Source organism: Hyperolius riggenbachi, chromosome 8 (genome assembly GCF_040937935.1).
Source record: "Hyperolius riggenbachi isolate aHypRig1 chromosome 8, aHypRig1.pri, whole genome shotgun sequence".
In the NCBI taxonomy this organism is placed as follows: Eukaryota; Metazoa; Chordata; class Amphibia; order Anura; family Hyperoliidae; genus Hyperolius; species Hyperolius riggenbachi.
In genome coordinates, this window is record NC_090653.1 from 238,978,667 (window position 1) to 239,001,116 (window position 22,450).

General features: G+C 47.0%; 1 protein-coding gene across 1 annotated transcript in view; it reads right to left on the reverse strand.

Annotated features, from left to right (window-relative positions):
* Window positions 1–14,677: 14,677 nt before the first annotated feature.
* Window positions 14,678–22,450, reverse strand: part of LOC137527444 (cylicin-2-like) — a gene marked incomplete at its 5' end in the record, with an annotated part of 12,632 nt that continues 4,859 nt past the window's right edge. Inside the window, 3 exons of the mRNA XM_068247958.1 lie at window positions 14,678–14,849; window positions 16,531–16,588; window positions 19,672–19,729. Coding sequence (XP_068104059.1) covers window positions 14,678–14,849; window positions 16,531–16,588; window positions 19,672–19,729 — 288 coding nt within the window. The remainder of the gene's footprint in view (window positions 14,850–16,530; window positions 16,589–19,671; window positions 19,730–22,450) is intronic.

Genomic DNA, 22,450 nt, shown 5'->3' on the forward strand with positions numbered 1-22,450 from the left:
TGCAGTAACTATGGAAAGATGCATATAATTTTAAAGCTCTCTTTCTCTTCTTTCCAATGATATCTAAACGGCTGCTCTATGCCTTTTAGATTTCGATATTTTCGCGATTGAAATCGCGGCCACAGGACGACTTTTCTCCAAAGTCAGCGGTGGCTGGATGGTATAATGGTTAAAGGGACTCTGAGCAGTGCAGTAACTATGGAAATATGCATATCATTTTAAAGCTCTCTTTCTCCTCTTTCCAATGATATTTAAACAGCTGCTCTATGCCTTTTAGTTTTCGATATTTTCGCGATCGAAATCGCGGCCACAGGACGACTTTTCTCCAAAGTCAGCGGTGGCTGGATGGTATAATGGTTAAAGGGACTCTGAGCAGTGCAGTAATTATGGAAAGATGCATATCATTTTAAAGCTCTTTTTCTCCTCTTTCCAATGATATATAAACAGCTGTTCTATGCCTTTTAGTTTTTGATATTTTCACGATCGAAATCACGGCCACAGGACGACTTTTCTCCAAAGTTGGCAGCTCGATTCAGCACAATGCAATGAAATATAAGGAACCCAGGGGGATATAATTACAAACATCATGCTGGTAGGTGTGAGGATGTAATGAATTAGTTGTGGGTATGCTTAAAGGCATATCCACAGGCACTGCTTGGAGTCCCTTTAAGGGCTCTGCCGCTGACACAGGAGACCAGGGTTCGAATCTCAGCTCTGCCTGTTCAGTAAGCCAGCACCTATTCAGTAGGAGACCGTAGGCAAGTCTCTCTAACACTGCTACTGCCTATAGGGCACGTCCTAGTGGCTGCAGCTCTGGCGCTTTGAGTCCACCAGGAGAAAAGCGCGATATAAATGTTATTTGTCTTGTCTTGTCAAATGATGCCGTGCGCTGCTGATTGTCTTCAGAGCCAGGCTCTCCTCCTAGGTCCCCCTCCTGCTACTGTGCGCTCTGCCGCTGCCCACTCCACCCTCCCTTCCCACAGAGAACCACAGCTGCAGCAAGAATGATAGCAGCAGATGGCAAACGCTCACTCACCTATCCATGATCCAAGCAATAGAGATCCCGTCATCTGAAACCCATCTGTCTCTTCTACAGTGCAGCCGCTCACTCTGAACTTCCTGATTCTCAGATCAGACATGAAGTAGGAAGTAGTAATAGAAGTAGTAACAGAGCAGCAGCACTCGAGAGGAGACAGATGGGCTCCGATGACGGGACCTCTATTGCTTGGATCGCAATAGGTGAATGTGATTCATCTGGTGCTGTCATTCTCCCCCACTGCGGCTGCCTTCTCTGCTGGACTATCGTATTCACTGGGATGGAGGCTGCATGGTGGCTGTCTAGTTTTGGAGGAAATTGGTTGTTCGGTGGTGGGAGTGGTTATGTAATTCTGTCTGGGGAACGGCTTCCGGTTTGGCGGTGTCCAGAGCTTTCTGCTATTGCCAGGCTGGAGATGCAGGGGGAAAGTGCTGCTGTGATATCTGGCGCCCTCTTCACAGGGGTGCCCCAGCCCCTGAGTGCAAATGTCCCAGCCATTCATCTCTCACTCTGCATTTTGCCGCTGCGATTCCCTGCATTGTGCACCCACAGAGGAAAGCGTGCTGTTGCCCATAGCAACCAGTAGCTCGGCTGCCCAGTGTGTGCGACATATTGCTGTGCAGCTGCATCTTCTGATTCTATTACGACATGATGGGGGGGCCCAAATCAGTTACTTTGCTTAGGGCCCCATTTAGCCTTAATCCGGCTCTGCTGGGGATACACGGTACGTTTCTGTACCGTGTATCAAGCAGCTGATCCGGCCAGCTGATAATATTCAGCTAGTCCGATCACGCTGCTCGACCCCCGCCCGCTCGATCCCCACCGGCGGACAATGGCAGGGAATCGAGCAGCTGATGAGGAGCACCAGTGGGGACGAGCGGTAATCAATCCGCGGGGACGCGGCGGGAGTCGATCCGGCGGCTAATCGGCCGCCGGATCGACCCATGTATTCCCAGCATTAGACTAGCAACTCATCTGTACAGTACTCAGTCCTGAACTTTATCCCAAGGCCTCGTCTGATCCCTACAAGAGATAAAGAAATAGGAAAAAGAAGCAAACCTTTACCACCTTATAGCAAACTATTTTTTTTTAAAGGAAACCCGAGGTGAAAATAAACTGATGAGATAAACAATTGTGTTAATCCTCCTACTCCTAAAAATGACTTTTTTAGATAATTCATTGTGTTATTTTATATTTAAATATTTACAAAGTAGATTGAATGTTTTGTTGTCTCTGCTCAGTGGCAGCCTATTAAGCATCCCTGAGTACATGAATACATTAACTATTGACCGTTTTCTATCTCTCCCTGCACTCAGAAGTTGTATTCTGCCAAGAAAACTTTTATGGCTGTAATTTGCTTACCAGTGATGTTTACTCTATTCCTGACAAGGTACCGACAAGACAGAAGCTGTCACTTCAATGACTAAAAATGAACTCTTTCAGGCAGCAAAATAAAGCAAGTAAAACAGCCTGGTTATTATATGTTTTGCACTGTAGATACACGTTTATCTCATCATGTCACATGTCGCCTCGGGTACACTTTAAATAATGCAGTCCTGATCTGCAGTGGCATACCTAGGGCTTTTAACACCCGGTGCTGGGTATTAAGACACCAGCCCCCAAAAAAAGGAAATTTGCCAGTATGGCATGCTAAGCGCGCTACGGAGGTTAATGCCAGGTATAGGTGCCCCCTATATAGCTAGTATAGTTGCACCCTGTATAGGTAGTTGCCCCAGTATAGCTAATATAGCTGCCCCCAGTATAGGCAGCATAGTTGCCTCCAGTATAGCTAGTATAGTTGCCCCCAGTATAGGCAGCATAGTTGCCTCCAGTATAGCTAGTATAGTTGCCCCCAGTATAGGCAGCATAGTTGCCTCCAGTATAGCTAGTATAGTTGCCCCCAGTATAGCTAGTATAGTTGCCCCCAGTATAGCTAGTATAGTTGCCCCCAGTATAGGCAGCATAGTTGCCTCCAGTATAGCTAGTATAGTTGCCCCCAGTATAGGCAGCATAGTTGCCTCCAGTATAGCTAGTATAGTTGCCCCCAGTATAGGCAGCATAGTTGCCTCCAGTATAGCTAGTATAGTTGCCCCCAGTATAGGCAGCATAGTTGCCTCTAGTATAGCTAGTATAGTTGCCCCCAGTATAGCTAGTATAGTTGCCCCCAGTATAGCTAGTATAGTTGCCCACAGTATAGGTAGCATAGTTGGCCCCAGTATAGGAAGAGTGGAAGGAGGGTCAGCGGTGGGGAGGGCGGCCAAATCTGCCCTCACCTGGGTCCCCTCCTTCCAGCACTCTCCCACTCCAGATATTCGGCAGGTGGGGAATTACCTGACTCTTGAGTTCCAGGCGCTGGAACGCTGCATCACCGTCACGTGCCACAGGTCTCCACCTTCAATGCCGATAACTCTGCTTCCTGATTAGTGTTTTTTTTTTATAACATTGAACCATTATCTAATATTTGCAGTTTACACACTAGTCAGCATTCTAAATGATTTTACAGAGCAGGCTACTGACCTTTTGAACGGTTCTCTGCAGAAAAAACAACAACAATACAGTGCCAGACACTTGAGATAATAAGATTCAGAAGACAGAGCTCTCTGCGACTTTGAAAGTCGTGGAGCTCAAAGGCTCTTTTGCATAGATAACAACTGGAGTTTCTTAACTCTTTCTGTACTGGAAACAATATTAGACTTATCAGAGGAGTAGCTAGGGCTTTCAGCGCCCGGGGACTAAGACGATTAATGTGCCTAAAAAGGGTCTTGGCCACATATTAAATGTGAGCGTGGTTATGGGTGGAGCCAAATGTACAGGAAGTTAGCAGGCTCACGCTCACCCACCCTCCCTCCGTATGTAACTTCCAGCATGTTCCAAGACAAATTCAGCAATCATGAGCCCCCCCCCCCCCCATCAAGACAAATTGAGCAATCATCAGCAATCATGAGGCCCCCAAAATGACCAACTCAGCAATCATGAGGCCCCCAACAAGACAAATTTAGCAATCATGAGGCCCCCAACAAGACAAATTCAGCAATCATGAGGCCCCCAACAAGACAAATTCAGCGATCTTGAGGCCCCCAACAAATCATGAGGCCCCCAACAAGACAAATTCAGTAACCATGAGGCCCCCACAAGACAAATTCAGCAGTCATGAGGCACATAAATAGACAGCATTTCACATAAATAGGCAGATGCCCCCTTAATATGTTAGACACCTCTCACCTGGCAGCAGTTCCCCAAAATACACTCAATATGACAGCAGTGGTTCCCCAAAAATAGGTAGCCCCAGGTCTATAGGTATCCCCAGAATAGGTGGCCAGCAGTATAGATGTCCCCAGAATAGGTGGCCAGCGGTATAGATGTCCACAGAACAGGTAGCCAGGGGTATATGTGCCCAGTATAGGTAGCCAGGGGTATATGTGCCCAGTATAGGTAGTCAGGGGTATATGTCCCCAGTATAGGTAGTCAGGAGTATATGTGCCCAGTATATGTAGCCAGGGGTATATGTGCCCAGTATATCTAGGCAGGGGTATATGTGCCCAGTATATATGTAGCCAGGGGTATATGTGCCAGTATATATGTAGCCAGGGGGGTATATGTGCCCAGTATATGTAGCCAGGTGTATATGTGCCCAGTATATGTAGCCAGGGGTATATGAGCTCAGTATATGTAGTCAGGGGGTATATGTGCCCAGTATATGTGGTCAGGGGGTATATGTGCCCAGTATATGTGGTCAGGGGGTATATGTGCCCAGTACATATGTAGCCAGGGGTATACCTTCCATCACCTTAGGGGGCTCTTCCTCCCTCGCTGTCCCCTCCAGAAGTAATATCTGGGTGGCTGGCAGCGGCGGGCGGAACTTACCTGCGTCTCGTCGCAGCGCGGAATGGATTTGCCGCTACTCTGGTCTGGTCCAGACCAGAGCAGCGGCTACGGCACCCGAACTTCCGGCGCTGGAGCGAGACGGAGGTAAGTCCCGCCGCCGCTGCCAGCCACCCGGACATTACTTCTGGAGGGGAGAGCGAGCGAGGGAGAGCCCCATCAGGTGAGGGAAGGGGGGCTGGGAGACGTCCGCTCTTCCCCACTGTGCCCATAGCTCTCCCTCTTCTCTGCGCTGCTTCCCTCCCAAAGAAAAAAAACAAAAAAACACGGCAGCTCAGCTGGGCACCCTTGGGGACCCGGCGCCCGGGGGCACGTGTCCTACCCCGACCCCCCCTAGCTCCGCGCCTGAGACTTATGTCTCTGCTCCTAATGTTTTATTTCTTAGCTGTACTACACATACAAATTATTATATCATAATTTTTTTCCGCTTTAGTGTCTCTTTAAAGACCCTTCTGTTCATTATTGCTTACCTGCCATCTTCATAGCTCCATCCCCCGTCCCTTGGACTTACACCTCTGTCTCCCTTATGGCTATCATTCATAAAGCATTTCCGCATGCGGAAATGCTTAAAACAGCTGACTTTACCGAACACTTAGCAAGTTCGGCATTCATAAAGCCTCTTTCCGCATGAAAAGCTGACACTACCGAGCAGAGCGATAAATCACTTCCTTGTGCGGGGATTTTCGTTAAAAATGTAACAAAATGGTAATTCATAAAGATTACCGCAAGCGGTATGAGGACGGGAAATACCGCCCCCTCTGATGTGGCGATCACAATGTAAAGTTAATGGAGACACAGACCTCCCAGGCAGCTACAGTAGAGCGGAACACGGAGAAATGCATCAACTCGGCAGCTTCCTGTGTCTCCGCAAGCCTACCGCCAGCTTAGTTCGGGAAATCTCAGCAGTTCTATCGCACCTGAACACTTTTTTATGAATGCCCACCCAGAAGTCTAAAATACCGGCAGCGGTGTTTTCCCGCATTGATTCTCCTTACCGACAGCTGTTTTATGAATGATACCCTATGTGTCTGTGTCCCTCTTCCCCATCCCCGTGTACTCTTCTTGGCCACCATATAGACTCAGTGACTCATCTGCTATATCTGGCCCTACATTGTGGCATCACTATTTTGTGTACCATCGTTGAATCATGCAGGTCAGTTTCTAGGCTAAATTGCACCAGGGCGAGGGTGTAAAAATTGTGCCTCCCTATGAGATTTATTTGCGTTGCAGTATTTGCACCCCCCACTAATGTTATTTGCAATGCGGTATTTAGCCTCCCAGTATAGGTAACCAGACATAGGTGCCCCCAGTATAGGTTAGCCAGGCATAAGTGCCCACAGTATAGGTTAGTCAGGCATAGGTGCCCCCAGTGTAGGTTAGCTAGGCAGAGGGGATAGAGGGGGGAGCCGCGGCCACATTGGGACTCGTGGGTAGGGGCGCTTGACTTCTCAATACCTCTACCCATGGCCCCCCTCCGTGCTCCCCCTCCACTGCAGACTAAGTGCGGCAGAAGATTCGTAAAACAACTCACCTCCCAGCTCCAAGTACCAATCACTTGCCACTGGTCTCTTCTGTCTGAAGCACCTATTACTCTGTTTCCTGATTAGTCTTCCGCCACAGTTACTCTGCAGTGGAGAGGGGAGCACGGAGGGGGCCCCAGGGATAGGGAGGGAGAAGTCGGGCCCCCCTCCCCGCGGCTGAGTCCCAATGTGGCTACGGCTCCCCCTTCATCACTGAGCCCCACCCTCACAGCTCCATTGGCAGACACCCTTCTGGCCCGCCACTAGAAATGGAGCTGGAATGGTTGAATGCTCAGGGACACAAACGCAAACACAAGGCCACCCTCCGCCTCCTCTTCCTCCTCCAGGTGCAGCATCTTCAGCAACTTTATCCTCTGCTGTCCTTGCATCTTCACAGCCACACTCCTCCATTCCGCCTCTCACCTTGAGCAGTTCCTGCTCCTCTGCCTACAGCCAGGTGTCCGTTAAGGAAATATTTGAGCGGAAGAAGCCAATGTCTGCCAGACAACCCCTTGCCGGGCGTCTGACAGCTGACTTGGCAGAACTGTTAGTCCGCCAGTTGTTACCATACCAGCTGGTGGACTCTGAGGCCTTCTGAAAATTTGTGGCAATTGAGACACCGCAGTGGAAGATACCAGGCCGCAATTATTTTTCTAAAAAGGCGATACCCAAACTGTACCATGATGTTGAAAGGCAAGTGGTGTCATCTCTGGCACAAAGCGTTGGGTCAAGGGTCCATCTGACCACGGATGCCTGGTCTGCAAAGCACAGTCAGGGCAGGTATAGTACTTATATGGCACATTAGGTAAACCTGCTGACCGCTGTGCAGCAGACTTGGTGGTGACACCTCCACGGCTTGCAGGCAGGCCTGCTGCCACCTCCTCTCCTTCTCCTTCTCCTCCTACTCCTCCTCCTACATCCTCTTCGCTGTCGTCGTCCTCCTCGGCTGAGTACTACTCTACTGCTGTGCTCTCCTCTCCAAATGCACACCCCCAGCTCCTCAGGACCTATTCCGCATGCCAGGTACGACGGTGTCACACCCTCTTGGACATGTCTTGCCTCAAAGCCGAGCCAACCCTCCACCACTGTTCCCCATCAAGTTACATTTTGCTCCCTAAGGCAGTGTAGCATCTCACCTGTCTCCGTGTGCACATTTCTCTGTTAGTCCATGCTCTCTGTCTTCATCCTTTGCTGGCTGCATCTTCTCTGTGACCCATTGCATGTTATCAGATAAAAGCATGTACCACGTCACAGAGGAGAGGTGCGCGGCTGCAGGACAGGTGATGCTCTACTTTGGCTCAGGCCCTGGCACAATCGCCCAGAATGCTCCAATGGTAGCGCCAGCCCTGTGAGTGCTATAACATAGCTGCCAACTGTCCCTCTTTGGGAGCCCTGTCCCTCTGTCCTCCTCATTTGTCCCTCTTTCACGACTTTGTCCCTCTTTCTATGTAAATATATATATATTTATCTACTAAAAATGTGTTTAACTCTAAACTTTATTCCCATCCTTTAAATTGATATATTACTAATTTTAAATTATAAAACAACATATTTTTCTTATGAAATCTTTAAGGCATGCGTGACTAAGGGTATGTCCGGGGCGTGATCAGGGGTGTGACAGGGCGTGGCTTAAGTGTCCCTCTTTCCCACCAAAAGTTAGGAGGTATGGTATAATGTACCCATGTAACAGTGTTTAATAAAGTAACATTTCCCTATCAATTGTAGTGTTGTGTAATGTTAGCCCTTTATTAAAAAAAAGTTTAATAACTTAATAATAGAACAGGAGGTAAATGCAAACATGGGTGCATTTTTTTTTTCTTTAATAAACAGGCCACTTTGATAGCACGGCAGCATTTTTGCAATATGATGGTAAAGGTTCCACTTTAAATCTGTCCCTTTAATCCTTGTTTTCAAGCATGCCTTCGCAAACTTCCGGGTGTCGATGACGTAATACAGGAGGTATTTCCCCCTCCACCCCCCACCCGCTTCCTGTGTGTCCGCGCATGCGTAGCTGGGGCTTTTAAACGTGCGACTTGATGGGAATATCAAGTCCGACTCCCTTCCCGGCCAGGCCGTAGCGCACTTTGAGATTCATTCGCCAAGGGGACTTATTGACGTGTGTGGAACCGGAGCGAGTTCTCTGCGGTTTTCCTCGCTCTTGTGCACCTCGCAGCTGGGTACCTTCAACCTGACGTTGGCTCTCATGTCACCTGAAGCCACCCCCTAGCCGCAAGGAGCCCGATAAAGGGCGGGGTCACCGAAGGGGGCGCGGAAGGGGCGCCGGTGATGCGTTCTCAAGATGGCGACTGCGGAGACTGAGGGGGTGAATCGACTCTGAGGGAAGAAAACAACAATAACAAGGTGGAGATCTGCCCCTGAGTACCCCTGTGGCTGTGTGGTGGAGCCAGCTGCGGGAGGTGGTCTGGTGTCCTGGCCTGTCTCCTTTCTGTCACTCTGCCAGACATCAGAGGATTGTCACCACCAGCAATCAGACAGGGCTAATGCTGGCCTCTCACCCTGAGCCATAGACAGGCTATTGCAGGTCAGCTCACATACAGGACTGCTGTGGGAATAGCATGTTAATCCCAGGGCTGATATAGGTGTGAGCACTAGAGTAGAATCAGATGACCTTTCTCCAATTTATAGCTTTATTCCAATAATTTTCTATAAATTATCTATCAGTAGATCGCCATGATCTTCGGTGACCCCGGTTAGTCCAAGATCTAAATATGGGTGGCCAGCGCCAATATCATCATGGAGTTATATAATGCTGACATGGCATTTTTATGTTGGCATCTGATCCCTTGGAGGGGCTCACAATGTAGTCATCCTACCCTAGTCATAGGCATATAATACATGTTTTGTTCTCTTTTAGTCACTTTAGCGAAGTCTGCTGTGGCTCTTTTGCCACCAACCTGTCCAGTTTAACAACTTTTCAATCAGCTTCACCTTTTTTGTTTCTTTTATTGCTATCCAATGGGAGGTTGAACATTCTGGAAAATCTCAGTCAAGCTGGCAGAGGATGAGCTGCTGAAAAACCTTGTACTGCGTCGAACGGTAAAATAATAGTGGTTCAGTCGATTAGGTTTCTACTGAAATCTAATTGAGATTGGGTGGTATGATCCATCACAGCTAGCTGGTGAGTTGCTTTTCATATTGGGCCATTATCGACCCATGTACTGTATAGTTAGAAGTCTGATGCTCCTACACTAGCCGAAGGCCCATTTTGTTTCAGAGACGCTACATCTCTGTTTTTTGGGATGTAGCAGGAAACCCATGTAAATGCATGGGGGAAATACAAACTCCATGCATATAGTGTACTGGCTAATGTATGAAACATGGACTCTAGGGTGCTAACCACTAAACTACTGCAGTGTCCTAAATACATTGTTTATACATAACATCCATAGAACACTTACAGAAATGAGAACAATTGGGGCTGCTCCTATGAGTTCATCGTTTGGAATCTCAAGGACACATTTACATAGCTGTCACATTCGATGTCATCCCTTGATGGTTCAGACCAGAAAACCTCATGTTGGTTTTCTTGTTGGTAAAGTCAGACATGTTGTGTGTGGTTAGTGTATTATAAAGGGTTTTAGTTGTTAAGATTGGGTAACCTTAGGCATGGGGCAATGTTTTCGCACTTGAGCAATCCAGTCTTTCCACATAAGGCCAGTTTATAATTGCCTCTGAACATAAGATAAGATTAAACAGCATGTAGAAGGGGGTTTCTAACAATAGGGACAACTCTGTAAGTTGGGTGGCTTTTCTAATTTTTTTTCCCAGTGATGGTGTTGTGGTGCATATGGGTTAAAGGCCTGGTTGATGTTAACACTTGTATGAATAGACCACAATCCATTTTTTCAAACAAATGTTTTGCTTTTAAGTTCAAGTAGTTGCAGTGAAAGGAAGTAACTAGGGCTGCCTATTGAATAGTGTATAGAAATAGCACAAAGACACAGGCTTTTAAATAAAGAGGAAGCATAATATCTGTCCCTGTAAGCTTGTCCTTACGTTTTTTCTTTTTTTTTTTTTTTGTTTTTGTTTTTACATAGGAAGAATTGTCCATGTCTTAGGAAACAGCCCAAGCTTTGCCATCTGGGATACTGTATGAAGAAAACAGCAGTACGGTCTGAGGAGGTTCCTCGCTTGCACAAGACGCCTACCCAAGAGGAAATAAGCAGTTAAAGATAATGCTGTGATATGTCTGGTGGACTCCCTTTTCTTTGAATTGACCAGTACTTGCACGTCTTGTGAACGTTGTTAAACCAACATGGAGTCTGAAGCCTTCTTACCACCCCCAGAATGCCCTGTTTTTGAGCCAACGTGGGAAGAGTTTGCGGACCCTCTCGGTTTTATAGCCAGGATCAGACCGATCGCGGAAAAATCGGGGATATGTAAAATCCGCCCGCCTGTAGTAAGTAAAGTCTGTCTTCAGTGTTGGCTTAAGGACTTTTCTACCCATAACTCCCTTAACCTCTACTTTTAGGTTAAATGTACAGCTCCTATTTTCCACAAACCATCCGAATTGGTCACTATTATTACCGGCCTTTTTATATGTATGGTTTGTGTGGCCCTGGATTTAAAGCCCTTTTTTATGCTTGATCTTAGTGGAAAGAAAGGGCCACTCACTAAACAGCACACTCACTGAACAGCAGACAAGATGGCTGCCGGGAGGTGGTTGTTTTTCTTAGTGAGCTTTTCTTCCCACAGCTGTTTTGAAATGTGGAATCCAGACTAATAATCTGTACATGGGGTCTAGTCCTTCTCTTAAACAGGCTGTTGTCTTTTTTAATTCTTATGTATTTGTTGAGGAGAAATTTTGAGCTTTCAGTTTAGGGCCATCGTTTAACCTGTCTCTCAGACACTTTTGTTTCTTGTTCTCTGACCTAAAAGAAACGGGCAACTCCATGATGTGTGTGTAAAACAAGCTGACCCCACCCTCCTCCTGTTACCACTAAGCACTACCTTAGATTGTTTGCGATGGCTGGCTGCTAAGTGAGGGCCTTTGTCTCTGGAGCAGTAGGAGGGGGGGACAGGCGACAGACAACGCAGCACTGTGGGATTCATGCAGACACCAGGAAAGAAGCCAAATAGTTATTCTGGTGTAACAGAGATAGTGCTGTACAGTTGCTGTATTGTTCTTCTTAACCCTAAACTTCTGTGTATTCCATAAGTGAATGTTTGATTCATGGAGTTTATCGCAAATCATGTTAGATCCAAAAACCCCATACAGTGATATGCTAAACCAATAGATCTTCAGTGGAATAGTGATTTGGTTCCTTCCACACACTGCATGCTCAGTCTTGATCAATAAAAAAAAAAAGAGAAAATCGATCTAGTATTGATTGAAAAGATCAACCATCGAGCCTGCCCCCTCTGGCATGCAGTTTTTACGGCACTTTTATAGTTTTAAGGGACCCTCAGGAAAATTTGGGTAACATGATTGTTTGGATGGCACCCTCTGGAACTGCTAGGTTTCAGATAGGTTGTAGCAAACTCCGCCCACAGTATTCAGCCAATCACAACACTTTGAGCTGTAGAGGGAGCTGTGACTGAAGAACTGTTCCCTATGAGGTTTCCTGCTGGGTCCCCTGAAGTAGACTAACTAGTTTTTCCGACCTGTCTGATCAGACTTTAAGCTGCTTAGAATTGATCAAATGGGAACCGATGGAGAGGGTGGATATATTTTGGAGCAAAAGATGTGACAGATTTGATAAAGGTGCTCGAATCATCCAGGAATTGAATAGAAAATTGTGTATGGCAAGCTTTAAGCTGCAACACAGTTTTTCGCTATTTCTCAAAATAATTGTCTCGGATTAAAACTGTAGCCTGATGCCCCTGACGTCATTGGTTTCCTCTTTAGTAATTCGCTGTGTGCTCTTGGCCGACCTGTGTGTGTACAGTGGACTGCCCAATCGCATTGTTGCCTGTGGCAGTTTGCTCAGCCGTATGTTGCTCGTTCTCCCTTAACCTCCCTCCCCCAATGGCAAGAGACTTGTCACTAGCCTGGAGGCTAGTGACACATCTGTACAATGGCACAACTCTGTTACCCAAGGGATCGTGTACTGATCCCTGCCAGGCGACAGAGAGCCTTGAGTATGTATGGGGCTGTACCCATTGCTAGGCTCTCGGCAGAGGCAACCCTGACGGAGAACCATGGCTAGGCTAGATTAAACTTGGGCAGGGCCACCAATAATGACCGCCTCTGCGGAGACTATGGAGTGTGTACAGTGCCCCCCTAATGGAAGTTTGTAAATGTTGTGGAGAGCAAGCGTTAATTACCTCTGAGAGGCTGCTCCTTGGCCCCCCACACCTAAATGTCTATACCGTCCATCTTCGTTGTCAATTGCCACAGTTCAAGGTATGCGCGGTTATGGCGCGCCGGCCGCTCGCCCGCCACTATCCATGTGACCACTTCTCCACACAACGTGTGGGGTGCTCTCTGTTAAATCTTGACATTGGATCTGAGATGAATCTCTCCTTCCAGCCACATTTTGGCTGGGTTAAATAGCATTTTATTGCTTTGCGCAGCTTGATCTCTTTGAGATTTCATAAGAGATCTGATTGAATATCTATTGCACCACTGCTGCTACCTTTGCTCTGTACAGAGCTTTGGCAATGTTGCCCCCACAAATGCTTGATGTAAGCAGGTGTGGCTGTTTGCTTGATGAAATGGCTGAATGTTGATCGACCCATCCTTGTGTTTTTAATATATTTAGATTAGATGCTTATCTCCAATGTAAAATCTATAGTGAAACCTATTAAACAGTGCAGCCTTTGAAGCCAGGTTGTGTTCTGATACTCAGCCATTCGTGTACCTTTAGCCAGTTTCAAATGACCCAGAACCTTTTTAAAGATCATTATTTATTTTTTTAAATAGTGAAAATGTTGTTGTTAGGCCACTTGCTCCCCTGGGATGTTTGTATGCAGTAAAGCTGCTGAGACGCCTTTTCAGTCGGGCACACCTAGTAATGAAGCACAAAGGATGACTGGCCATTATCTGATTCCTTGCCTGTCACGTCAGCTATGAAACTTGAAGACTTTGTGGAAGGCTAAATTGAGGCCTAGTGACAGCCATCTTTAGGCTCTTTAGTAGCTTTGAGAATTGCTTGTGGTGGTTTTTCAGTTTTTAAATTAAAGGAAAACCTCCTAATTCTGTTTTTGTTTTTTTCCTTGTTGCCATAATCTGATGGGGTGTTTTTTTTTTGTTTTTTTTTTTTAACATTTGTGATGTTAGATTGCAAGAGTAATGGGGTAGATGAGGTAAACCATATTTTTGACATTGATCATTTATAATAATAATAATAATAATAATAATAATAATAATAATAATAATAATAATAATAATAATAATAATAATAATAATAATAATAATAAAAAAAAATTCCTTCTGTGGATACTCGGGAGGAGAAACCTCTGGATCCTAACGAGGCTTCCCCTGTCCTCTTCCTTGCCTCTGTTCAAGTGCCCAGGTCTCCCAAAATGCGGTGAGGTAAATTATTTACTTACTGCGATCCTGCACAGCCCCACTAGCCGCTCTTCATTCGTTTTAAGGTGGAAATAGCGGAACCTGATTGATCTGCTCTACTGTGCGGACGCGAGTCTTTTTGTGCCTGCGCAGTAGAGCGGATGCAATCTGGCTCGGCTATTTCCACCTAGCCCGAATGAAGAGCCGCTATTGCGCTTGCGCTGGATCCTGGAGAGGTAAATAAAGCCTTTTCGGGGGAGCCCGTGCTGGATTACCTGATGCTACAGGGGAGGGGGAAGCCTTATTGGGACCCTGAGGCGCCCTCTCCCGAGGTAAGCTTGCCCCAGAGGGTTTTTTTTTTTTTTTCCTATCAGTAATCTTGTCTAGTATTGAGCAGGCTGCTGCCAGTGCTAGCTTTGTACTTTCTACGCATTGCTAGAAGAACCTTAAGGCCCCATTCACACTCGCGAATGAAAATCGCCAAGCGACTGCGTTTGTAATTTTGCGTTGTGCTATTCCATGTTTCCAGTGAATGAGGATCGCGCTTCAACCGCCAGTAAAATGTAGCGCGTTTGCGATTGGCGATAATTGAGGTAATATGGTCTCTGGGGTTGAATGTTGAGGTAATATGGTCTCTGGGGTTGAATGTTGCACTGCCTCAGGTTTAAAGCACCTAGATAAAGCGTCAGCCTTGACGTTCTTACTGCCTGGCGTATACGTAATAATAAATTTAAACCTACAGAAAAATAAAGACCAGCGGGCCTGTCAGGGACTGAGCCTCTTGGCCCCTTCAATGTACTCCAAGTTCTTGTGGTCTGTATAAACTGTAATAGTATGTTCTGCCCCTTCTAGGAAGTGACGCCACTCTTCAAAGGCCAACTTAATAGCCAGCACTTCCCGATTGCCAATATCATAGTTTCTCTCCGCAGGAGAGAATCTACGGGAGAAAAAGGCACAGGGGTGCAGTTTACCCTGTGAACCTGAACGCTGAGACAATACAGCTCCAACCCCTACATCTGATGCATCCACCTCCAGAATGAAAGGAAGGGTGACATTCACATGTCTCAGGATTGGTGCGGAACAAAATAATTTTTTCAGAGCGGCAAAGGCTACCTGTACCTCTGACGTCCAAAGGTGTGGATCGGCCCCCTTTTTGGTAAGGCTGGTAAGGGGAGCTGCTATCGAGGAAAATCCTTTGATAAATTTCCTATAGTAGTTGTCAAAACCAAGAAATCTTTGGAGTGCCTTCAATCCCACAGGTTGATGCCACTCCAGGACGGCTGAGACCTTTTCTGGATCCATCGAGAGACCAGCAGTGGAAATGTTGTAACCCAGAAAAGGAACCTTGGTGACCTCGAAGAGGCACTTCTCCAGTTTCGCATATAGCGAATTCTGTCTGTCTCCTTAATACGAACTTGACATGTTTACGATGCTCGGAAAGGTTTGGGGAATAGATCAATATGTCGTCAAGATAAACCAAGACGAATTTTCCCAATACCTCCCTAAAAACCTCGTTAATTAATTCTTGGAAGACAGCAGGGGCGTTACACAACCCGAAGGGCATAACCAAATATTCGTAATGCCCGTCGGGCGTGTTGAAGGCTGTCTTTCATTCATCACCACCCCTGATGCGTACCAGGTTGTATGCTCCACGCAAGTCTAAAAATACTGGCGTTGGTTATTTGAGAGAACAGATCATCTATCAGAGGCAAAGGACAACGATTCTTTATTGTGATCTTGTTTAGACCTCGATAATCAATACAAGGCCTAAGACCACCGTCCACCTTTTTTTTTTTTTTTTTTTTTTTTCCCTCCACAAAAAAGAACCCAGCCCCGGCCGGTGACCGGGAAGGACAGATGAAACCCTTGGCCAGATTTTCCTTTATGTACTCCTGCATGGCCAACTTTTAGGGCCTGACAAATTATAACGATGACCTCTGGGGGGCATACAACCAGATCTTAAGTCTATGGGGCAATCAAAACTCCGATGAGGTGGGAGTTTATCCGCGGACTTGGGACAGAACACGTCAGCGAATTCTGCGTATTGCCGAGGTACTCCTTTAAACTCTACCTTGGTGGCATGAATAGCAACCCTCTCTAAACAATGATGATGGCAGTGGTTTGACTAGCTCAGGAGCTGACCTGAGGCCCAGTCTATCTGAGGAGAGTGGAGTTGCAAAAAGGCATCCCGAGGATGATGGTAGAAGTTGCCATTCGCAGTACGAGGAACTGTAACTTTTCCTTATGTAAAACTCCTATAGTGCATAACAACACCGGGGTATGTGAGAGGGGCTGTCTGTATTGCAAGGGAGAGTCATCAATTGCAGTGACTACTACTTGGCGGTCTAACGAATGTAACGGAATTCCCAATCTTTTTACAAACTCGTAGTCGATAAAATTGGCCGCCGAGCCAGAGTCCACAAAGGCCTCAGTGCACGCGGACGGTCTTCCCAAGAAATAGAACAAGGTAGGAGTAAACGATTATTGCATAGAGGTAACGTCTGCTCGCCTAGGGTACTACCTCTAACTACTCCTAGGCGGCAGAGTTTCCCGATTTCTTGGGGCAATTTTGTACCATGTGACCCTCCTCTGCACAATACAGACAAAGCTTCTCAGACCTTCTGCGATCCTTCTCCGCTTGTGTCAAACGGGAATGTCCAATCTGCATCGGCTGATCTGTTGATGTGGAAGGAGAGAAGAAAGAAACAGACCTTACTGCACTCTTCCCACGAGTTTGTCGCTGATAACGTAGCCGGCGGTCAACCCGCACAGCCAGCGAAATAGCATCATCGATAGATTAAGGTTCAGGGTGTCCCAACATTAGCTCAGAGACTGCATCTGATAAGCCAGAAAGAAAGCAATCTAACAAAGCATAAGACCCCCACCTAGCCGACACAGCCCACCTTTCTAAATTCAGCTGCCTAAAACTCTACAGAATTCCGTCCCTGCTTGAGAGCCTTGAGTTTCCTCTCAGCAGTGATCGAAACATCCGGATCATCATATATGATGGCCATTGCTTTAAAGAATTCCTCAACTGAGGATAGGGCCTCATCTCCAGGAGGGAGATTATATGCCCAGGTTTGCGAGTCTCTTGAAACAAGGTTTTTATAAAAGTCACCCGTTGTTGCTCTGAACCTGCCAAAGTAGGCCTTAACTCAAAATAGGACAGCACTTGATTTTGAAAGTTTTTTGAAAATCAGACCTGTGCCCTGAAAATTTCTCAGGTACCGACATGTGAAGGTCTACGACTGAGGGGGATCGCATTGTGTTGACGGTCGTTTGGAGGGCCTGTACAGACCCAGACAATTCAGTGATCTGGGTTTATTGCGTATTAACCACCCCAATGAGATTTACTGAAGTGGCTAAGGCCTCTACCTGGCTGCGTAGTGCGTCCATAATGTTGGTCTGCTGTTCTGTAACGGTAATGTGTAGCGACTCAAATGTCCGATTATATGGTGATCTGCAGAATCACCGATAATGCGGACTCTATACCAGATTATGTGGTGACCTGCAGAATCACCAATAATACTAGTATAGCAGAGAATTACAATAATGTGGTGCTTGGTGCAACAGTAGTACTGATAGGCTTAGCTGTACCTCTCCAGAGGAGCTGGAGGGCCCTAACTGTACAGAGCCCCTCACCAGAGACAAGGGCCCTCTGGTGAGAGTAGAGAGGTCAGACTAATCGAGTTGGCAACAGAGAGGTAAGTATCGGTACAAAATTGTAAGGCAAGAGAGTAATCGGTAATCAGGCAAAAGGTTCAGCAACAGATAAGGCAGATAGGCAGAAGTACAGAGTCAGAAAGCAGGATCAGAGTTAGCCAAGAATCATACACAGGAAATCAAATACAATATAAGCAATGTCCTAGTCTTGGTGTGACGTCCTTAGCATCAACACCAGGGATCTATTCTAAGGTCTGAGCGCCAGCACACGAGGAGCAACTGACAAACAGCTCCTTATATGCTGGGAGCGCTTCTGCAGCGCCGCCCAGCCAATCCGGCAGCTAGCTGGAGTCAGCTGACCGGCGAGTCAGCTGACTCTCCGTCTAGCTGCATAAAGGTCCTGCCGCCGGGCGCGCGCACATGTAGCCCGTGCCCTGTGTGCGGCCGAAGGACCTGCCCGTGACAGCGAGGCGGGGACCGCCGCCGGCTGACATGCGGGGACAGCGGACATGACGCTCTCCGCCGCGGCGGCATCCCCGCCGCCTGTTACAATGCTAAAGCCATCATGATTTATATCAAAGAAGGTAACTCTAGCTACTGAGGTTGGATGTCCTGAGTTGTCCTCACCTTTTCCTCAGTTAAGGCCCATACACATAAGGTTAAAGTTGGTTGAGGCAGCCGATGACAACCACCTCTGCCAATAATTCGGCATGCATACAGCAGCTCCCGACCGCCGCCAGGCTGATTAACTTGGCCAAGCGATGGCCGATTAACTTTTGTTCTCCCCACTTGACTCTCTCATGGCATGAGGTTATATCTGCGCTATTCTGTTGGCCATCTGTGCCCCCCCCCAACCCCCCTCCAAAACCATGGCAACAGAACGCATTGTTGGCCTGCAGGCCATCTACGCCTCCGTAGGATTGCGGGCCCCAACGATTTGTCGACAGGGTGATCGGGTACCATGTTCTCTAAGTTATTTTGTCTTTGTCTAGTACAAACATCTTGCTCTGTATCCTTTAAACAGCCATTTTGCGATAATGCTGGGCAGCGGCCTACCCAAACATCATATTGTTCTATGGTCAGGGACGAGAGATAGGCCTGTGTGGGAATACATCTGCTGGCGGCTGAGAAAATACATTGCCTCTATTTACCTAGACCAGTCATTGCTAACCTTGGCACTCCAGCTGTGGTGGAAGTCCCATGAGGCATTGCAGTAATCTGACAGCTCTAAGCATAACTCGGGGAGGCAGAGGCATGATGGGATTTGTAGTTTTGTCACAGCTGGAGATCCAGGGTTAGCCATCACTGACTTAGACTGTGTCTGCGACTGCTACACTGGATGAGGTGCCTTTTATATGGAGAGGTCACCCTGAGCCAATCTACAGTGTTTTGCCACAGACACTTGTGCAGAATCGCATGATAGTCTATGGTGCTACATGTTTTTTCAGAGGCATATGTGATTACACATAGCCTAAAGTTAAAAAAAACAAAACTGCACTACTTTCCCACACAACGCATGCGGTTTTTGATAGAAATCTATGGCTACTTGGTGTTTTCTCCAGGCTCTTTTAGGTGGGTGCTCCACCCAGCTAATGTTGGTTAGCACCTGGCTTTCTGCGGATCTCCTCCTCCTATACTGTAAGCAAAGTTGTTCCGGCTCTGCATTCCCCTGTCGCACCCCACCCAACTACTTTTTTCATACCTCCCAGCTGGAAAAAAAAATTTGTGTTGATAAACTGCTGGTTAAGACTCTTTGCAAATTGCACAAATGTGCTGCAAAATGCTTGCGAGGCATCGTCTGTGATTGCCTCGAATGTATGTGTGATCCCTCCCTCACAGACACTTAGGTGCTTTCCAAACAATTGTTACATGTGACGGTTCATAGTTGTATGGGTTGGTGGTTAATCTGAAGTTTGCATGTGGGGACTAAAGATACCCATAGACTTACAATGGTATTTAGATGTGCAGAGCATGATAGTATGATCTGGCTTCCATTACACCTTTCAAGTCAAAGCTCAGTGTATAAATGTGTGCTTGACATTTTGCCATGCTTTGGGTGAGGGAGGTGAGGAGTTGGAGACCTCTTATTGCCTCACCTGTGGGAGTTGTGCTAGCAATGCACTGGGGAATTCCAAGCTTGCCAGTTAGTGTGAGCTGAATCAGGAAGCACAGGTTGGATGACTCTACAGATATTTTATTTCCTGAACCTTTAATTTGGATTGAGCGAGAATCCTATAATGTATTTATAGGTATTAAGGAATCTGTTTGGCATACAATATTTGTAGACATACTTTGGTTCATTGAAACAGTTCACTGCAGCAGCAAAGATTTTCTTCGTCTAAACCCTGCAGTAAAGATTTTTGACCATTATTTTTTGGATAGCCTATACTAATCCAGCAGGATGTATTACAATATTTTAGATACGTTTTGGATTAGTGTTAAGTATCAACTTTGTTAGATTTCTCAGCTGAAAGTCTGTTTTATGTGAGCAAATATTGGTCTTCAAGACCCATGGGCTGCTCTGAAGCTAGTAGAGCTGGCAGGCCAGCGTATACATGCTGGAGTACTGTCGCCCATAGGGATCGGGATTCAAACCCTAGGGTGACTTTTTGGGGCCCAATTCTGTCCATATGTATCACAAACGTCTAGGCTAGTAATACATTCTGTTGCCATGAAGGTTGCACAGGGATGTGTGCCGCACAATGTAGACAGAGGGATACGTTGGAACTGTTGAGTTTCCCGGCTCTTGGATGAGATGGTCTGGCAGTCCAGATTTCTTGCAGATGCATCTTGGTGGTGGGGTTGAATGTAGGATCACAGGCTACCATACACATGCTATATTCTCAGCACATCCTGCCCGGGCAGCCACTTTGCCGAGAACCATGTTCATAAATCCAGCACTTTGGCTTTGGGAACATATACTCTCATTCACCAACCTTTCCTGTAAATGCTGCGGAGCGTGCAGTAGTGGTGGTGGTTTTATATAGCGCCAACATATTACGCAGCTTTGGTCAATGGAGATGCATACAATGTAAACGAGGTGACGGAGACAGCCCAAAGTTATAAAGCAAACGGGGTATTGGATGCATAATCCTTTTTTAATTTTAAGACCTGGCAATTGAAGTCTGAGTTAGTCCATGGGAATGGTGTCAATGGTGGGGTTGCAAGATCAACGAGGACACTAAGATGTTGGGAGAGGGTGGGGAGGGACCCTGCCAAATGCTTACAGTCTACAACACTGCAGCAGATACAGTAAGTGCTTAAGACACGTGGGTTAACACCAGTTTAATGGGCTCAACACTAGAGTTGCTGCGGTATGCCGGTATGACGATATACTGCGGTTTGATTGTGCATGGTTACCATGCACAATCTCGTTTTGGGGGGGTGGGGCGGCAGGGATGCGACGCAGCATCGAGCACACGAACAGCGGCGGGGATAAGTAAATACTCACTTGCAGCCTGGTCCTCGCGCTGTACTGGCTTCATTCTATTTCCTGTTCTTGCCTCACATTTCCCTGAAACTGCGCCCCATGGGTGCTATTACAAGGAGATGATGCAAGAACAGGAAGTAGAATGAAGCCATTACACACGTGAGGACCAGGCTGCAAGTGAGTTTATGCCTGTGCTGCGTCCCTTCTCACCCCTCTTTGGCTCTCTATGCTACAGCCACCTTCTAATGGCTACACCTATCCCTTTTCTACCTATGCAGCGGCCACCTGCTACTGGCTACACCTATCGCTGTCTGAAACACACAATTTTAATTATGCAAAGGAGGCACAGTAATAAGACAAGCTGCTCAAAGTTGTCAGGGCTGGTCCCCAAGGTCCCCTGAAGTAGATAGTCAAATGGAGAAGAACCGAGCGCTAACTGATGTACACTATTCAGCTGAAAACGTGATGAATAAAGTACCTGATCCATGGCAAAAAGGCTTATATTTCAATTACTCACGTCCTGCAGACAGATAATAGGCAAATGTGTGACTGTTTCCACCCAATGCATCAGCTGGAAATATCAGACCTCTTATGCTCTAAGATGTGATCCAGGCTCTGTCGGCCAAGATATCTTGGATACGGGGGCAAGCGAAATACAAACCAATCGTGCAGACTGCGCATATAGTTGAAAGACTGCACATACACATGCACTTAGTTCAAAACTTCTTGATTTAATTGCATGTAACAATACAAAATTCCCAATCCGGATTTTGGCAACCGCCTTCATCAGGGAATGATACACCTATCCCTGTCTACCTATGCTGCGGCCACCTACTACTGGCTACACCTATCCCTGGCTACCTATGCTGCGGCCACCTACTACTGGCTACACCTATCCCTGGCTACCTATGCTGCAGCAACCTGCTACTGACTACACCTATCGCTGTCTACCTATGCAGCGGCCACCTACTACTGGCTACACCTATCCCTGGCTACCTATGCTGCGGCCACCTACTACTGGCTACACCTATCCCTGGCTACCTATGCTGCAGCAACCTGCTACTGACTACACCTATCGCTGTCTACCTATGCAGCGGCCACCTACTACTGGCTACACCTATCCCTGTCTACCTATGCTGCGGCCACCTACTACTGGCTACACCTATCCCTGGCTACCTATGCAGCGGCCACCTACTACTGACTACACCTATCGCTGTCTACCTATGCAGCGGCCACCTACTACTGGCTACACCTATCCCTGTCTACCTATGCTGCGGCCACCTACTACTGGCTACACCTATCCCTGGCTACCTATGCAGCGGCCACCTACTACTGGCTACACCTATCCCTGTCTACCTATGCTGCGGCCACCTACTACTGGCTACACCTATCCCTGGATACCTATGCAGCGGCCACCTACTACTGGCTACACCTATCCCTGGCTA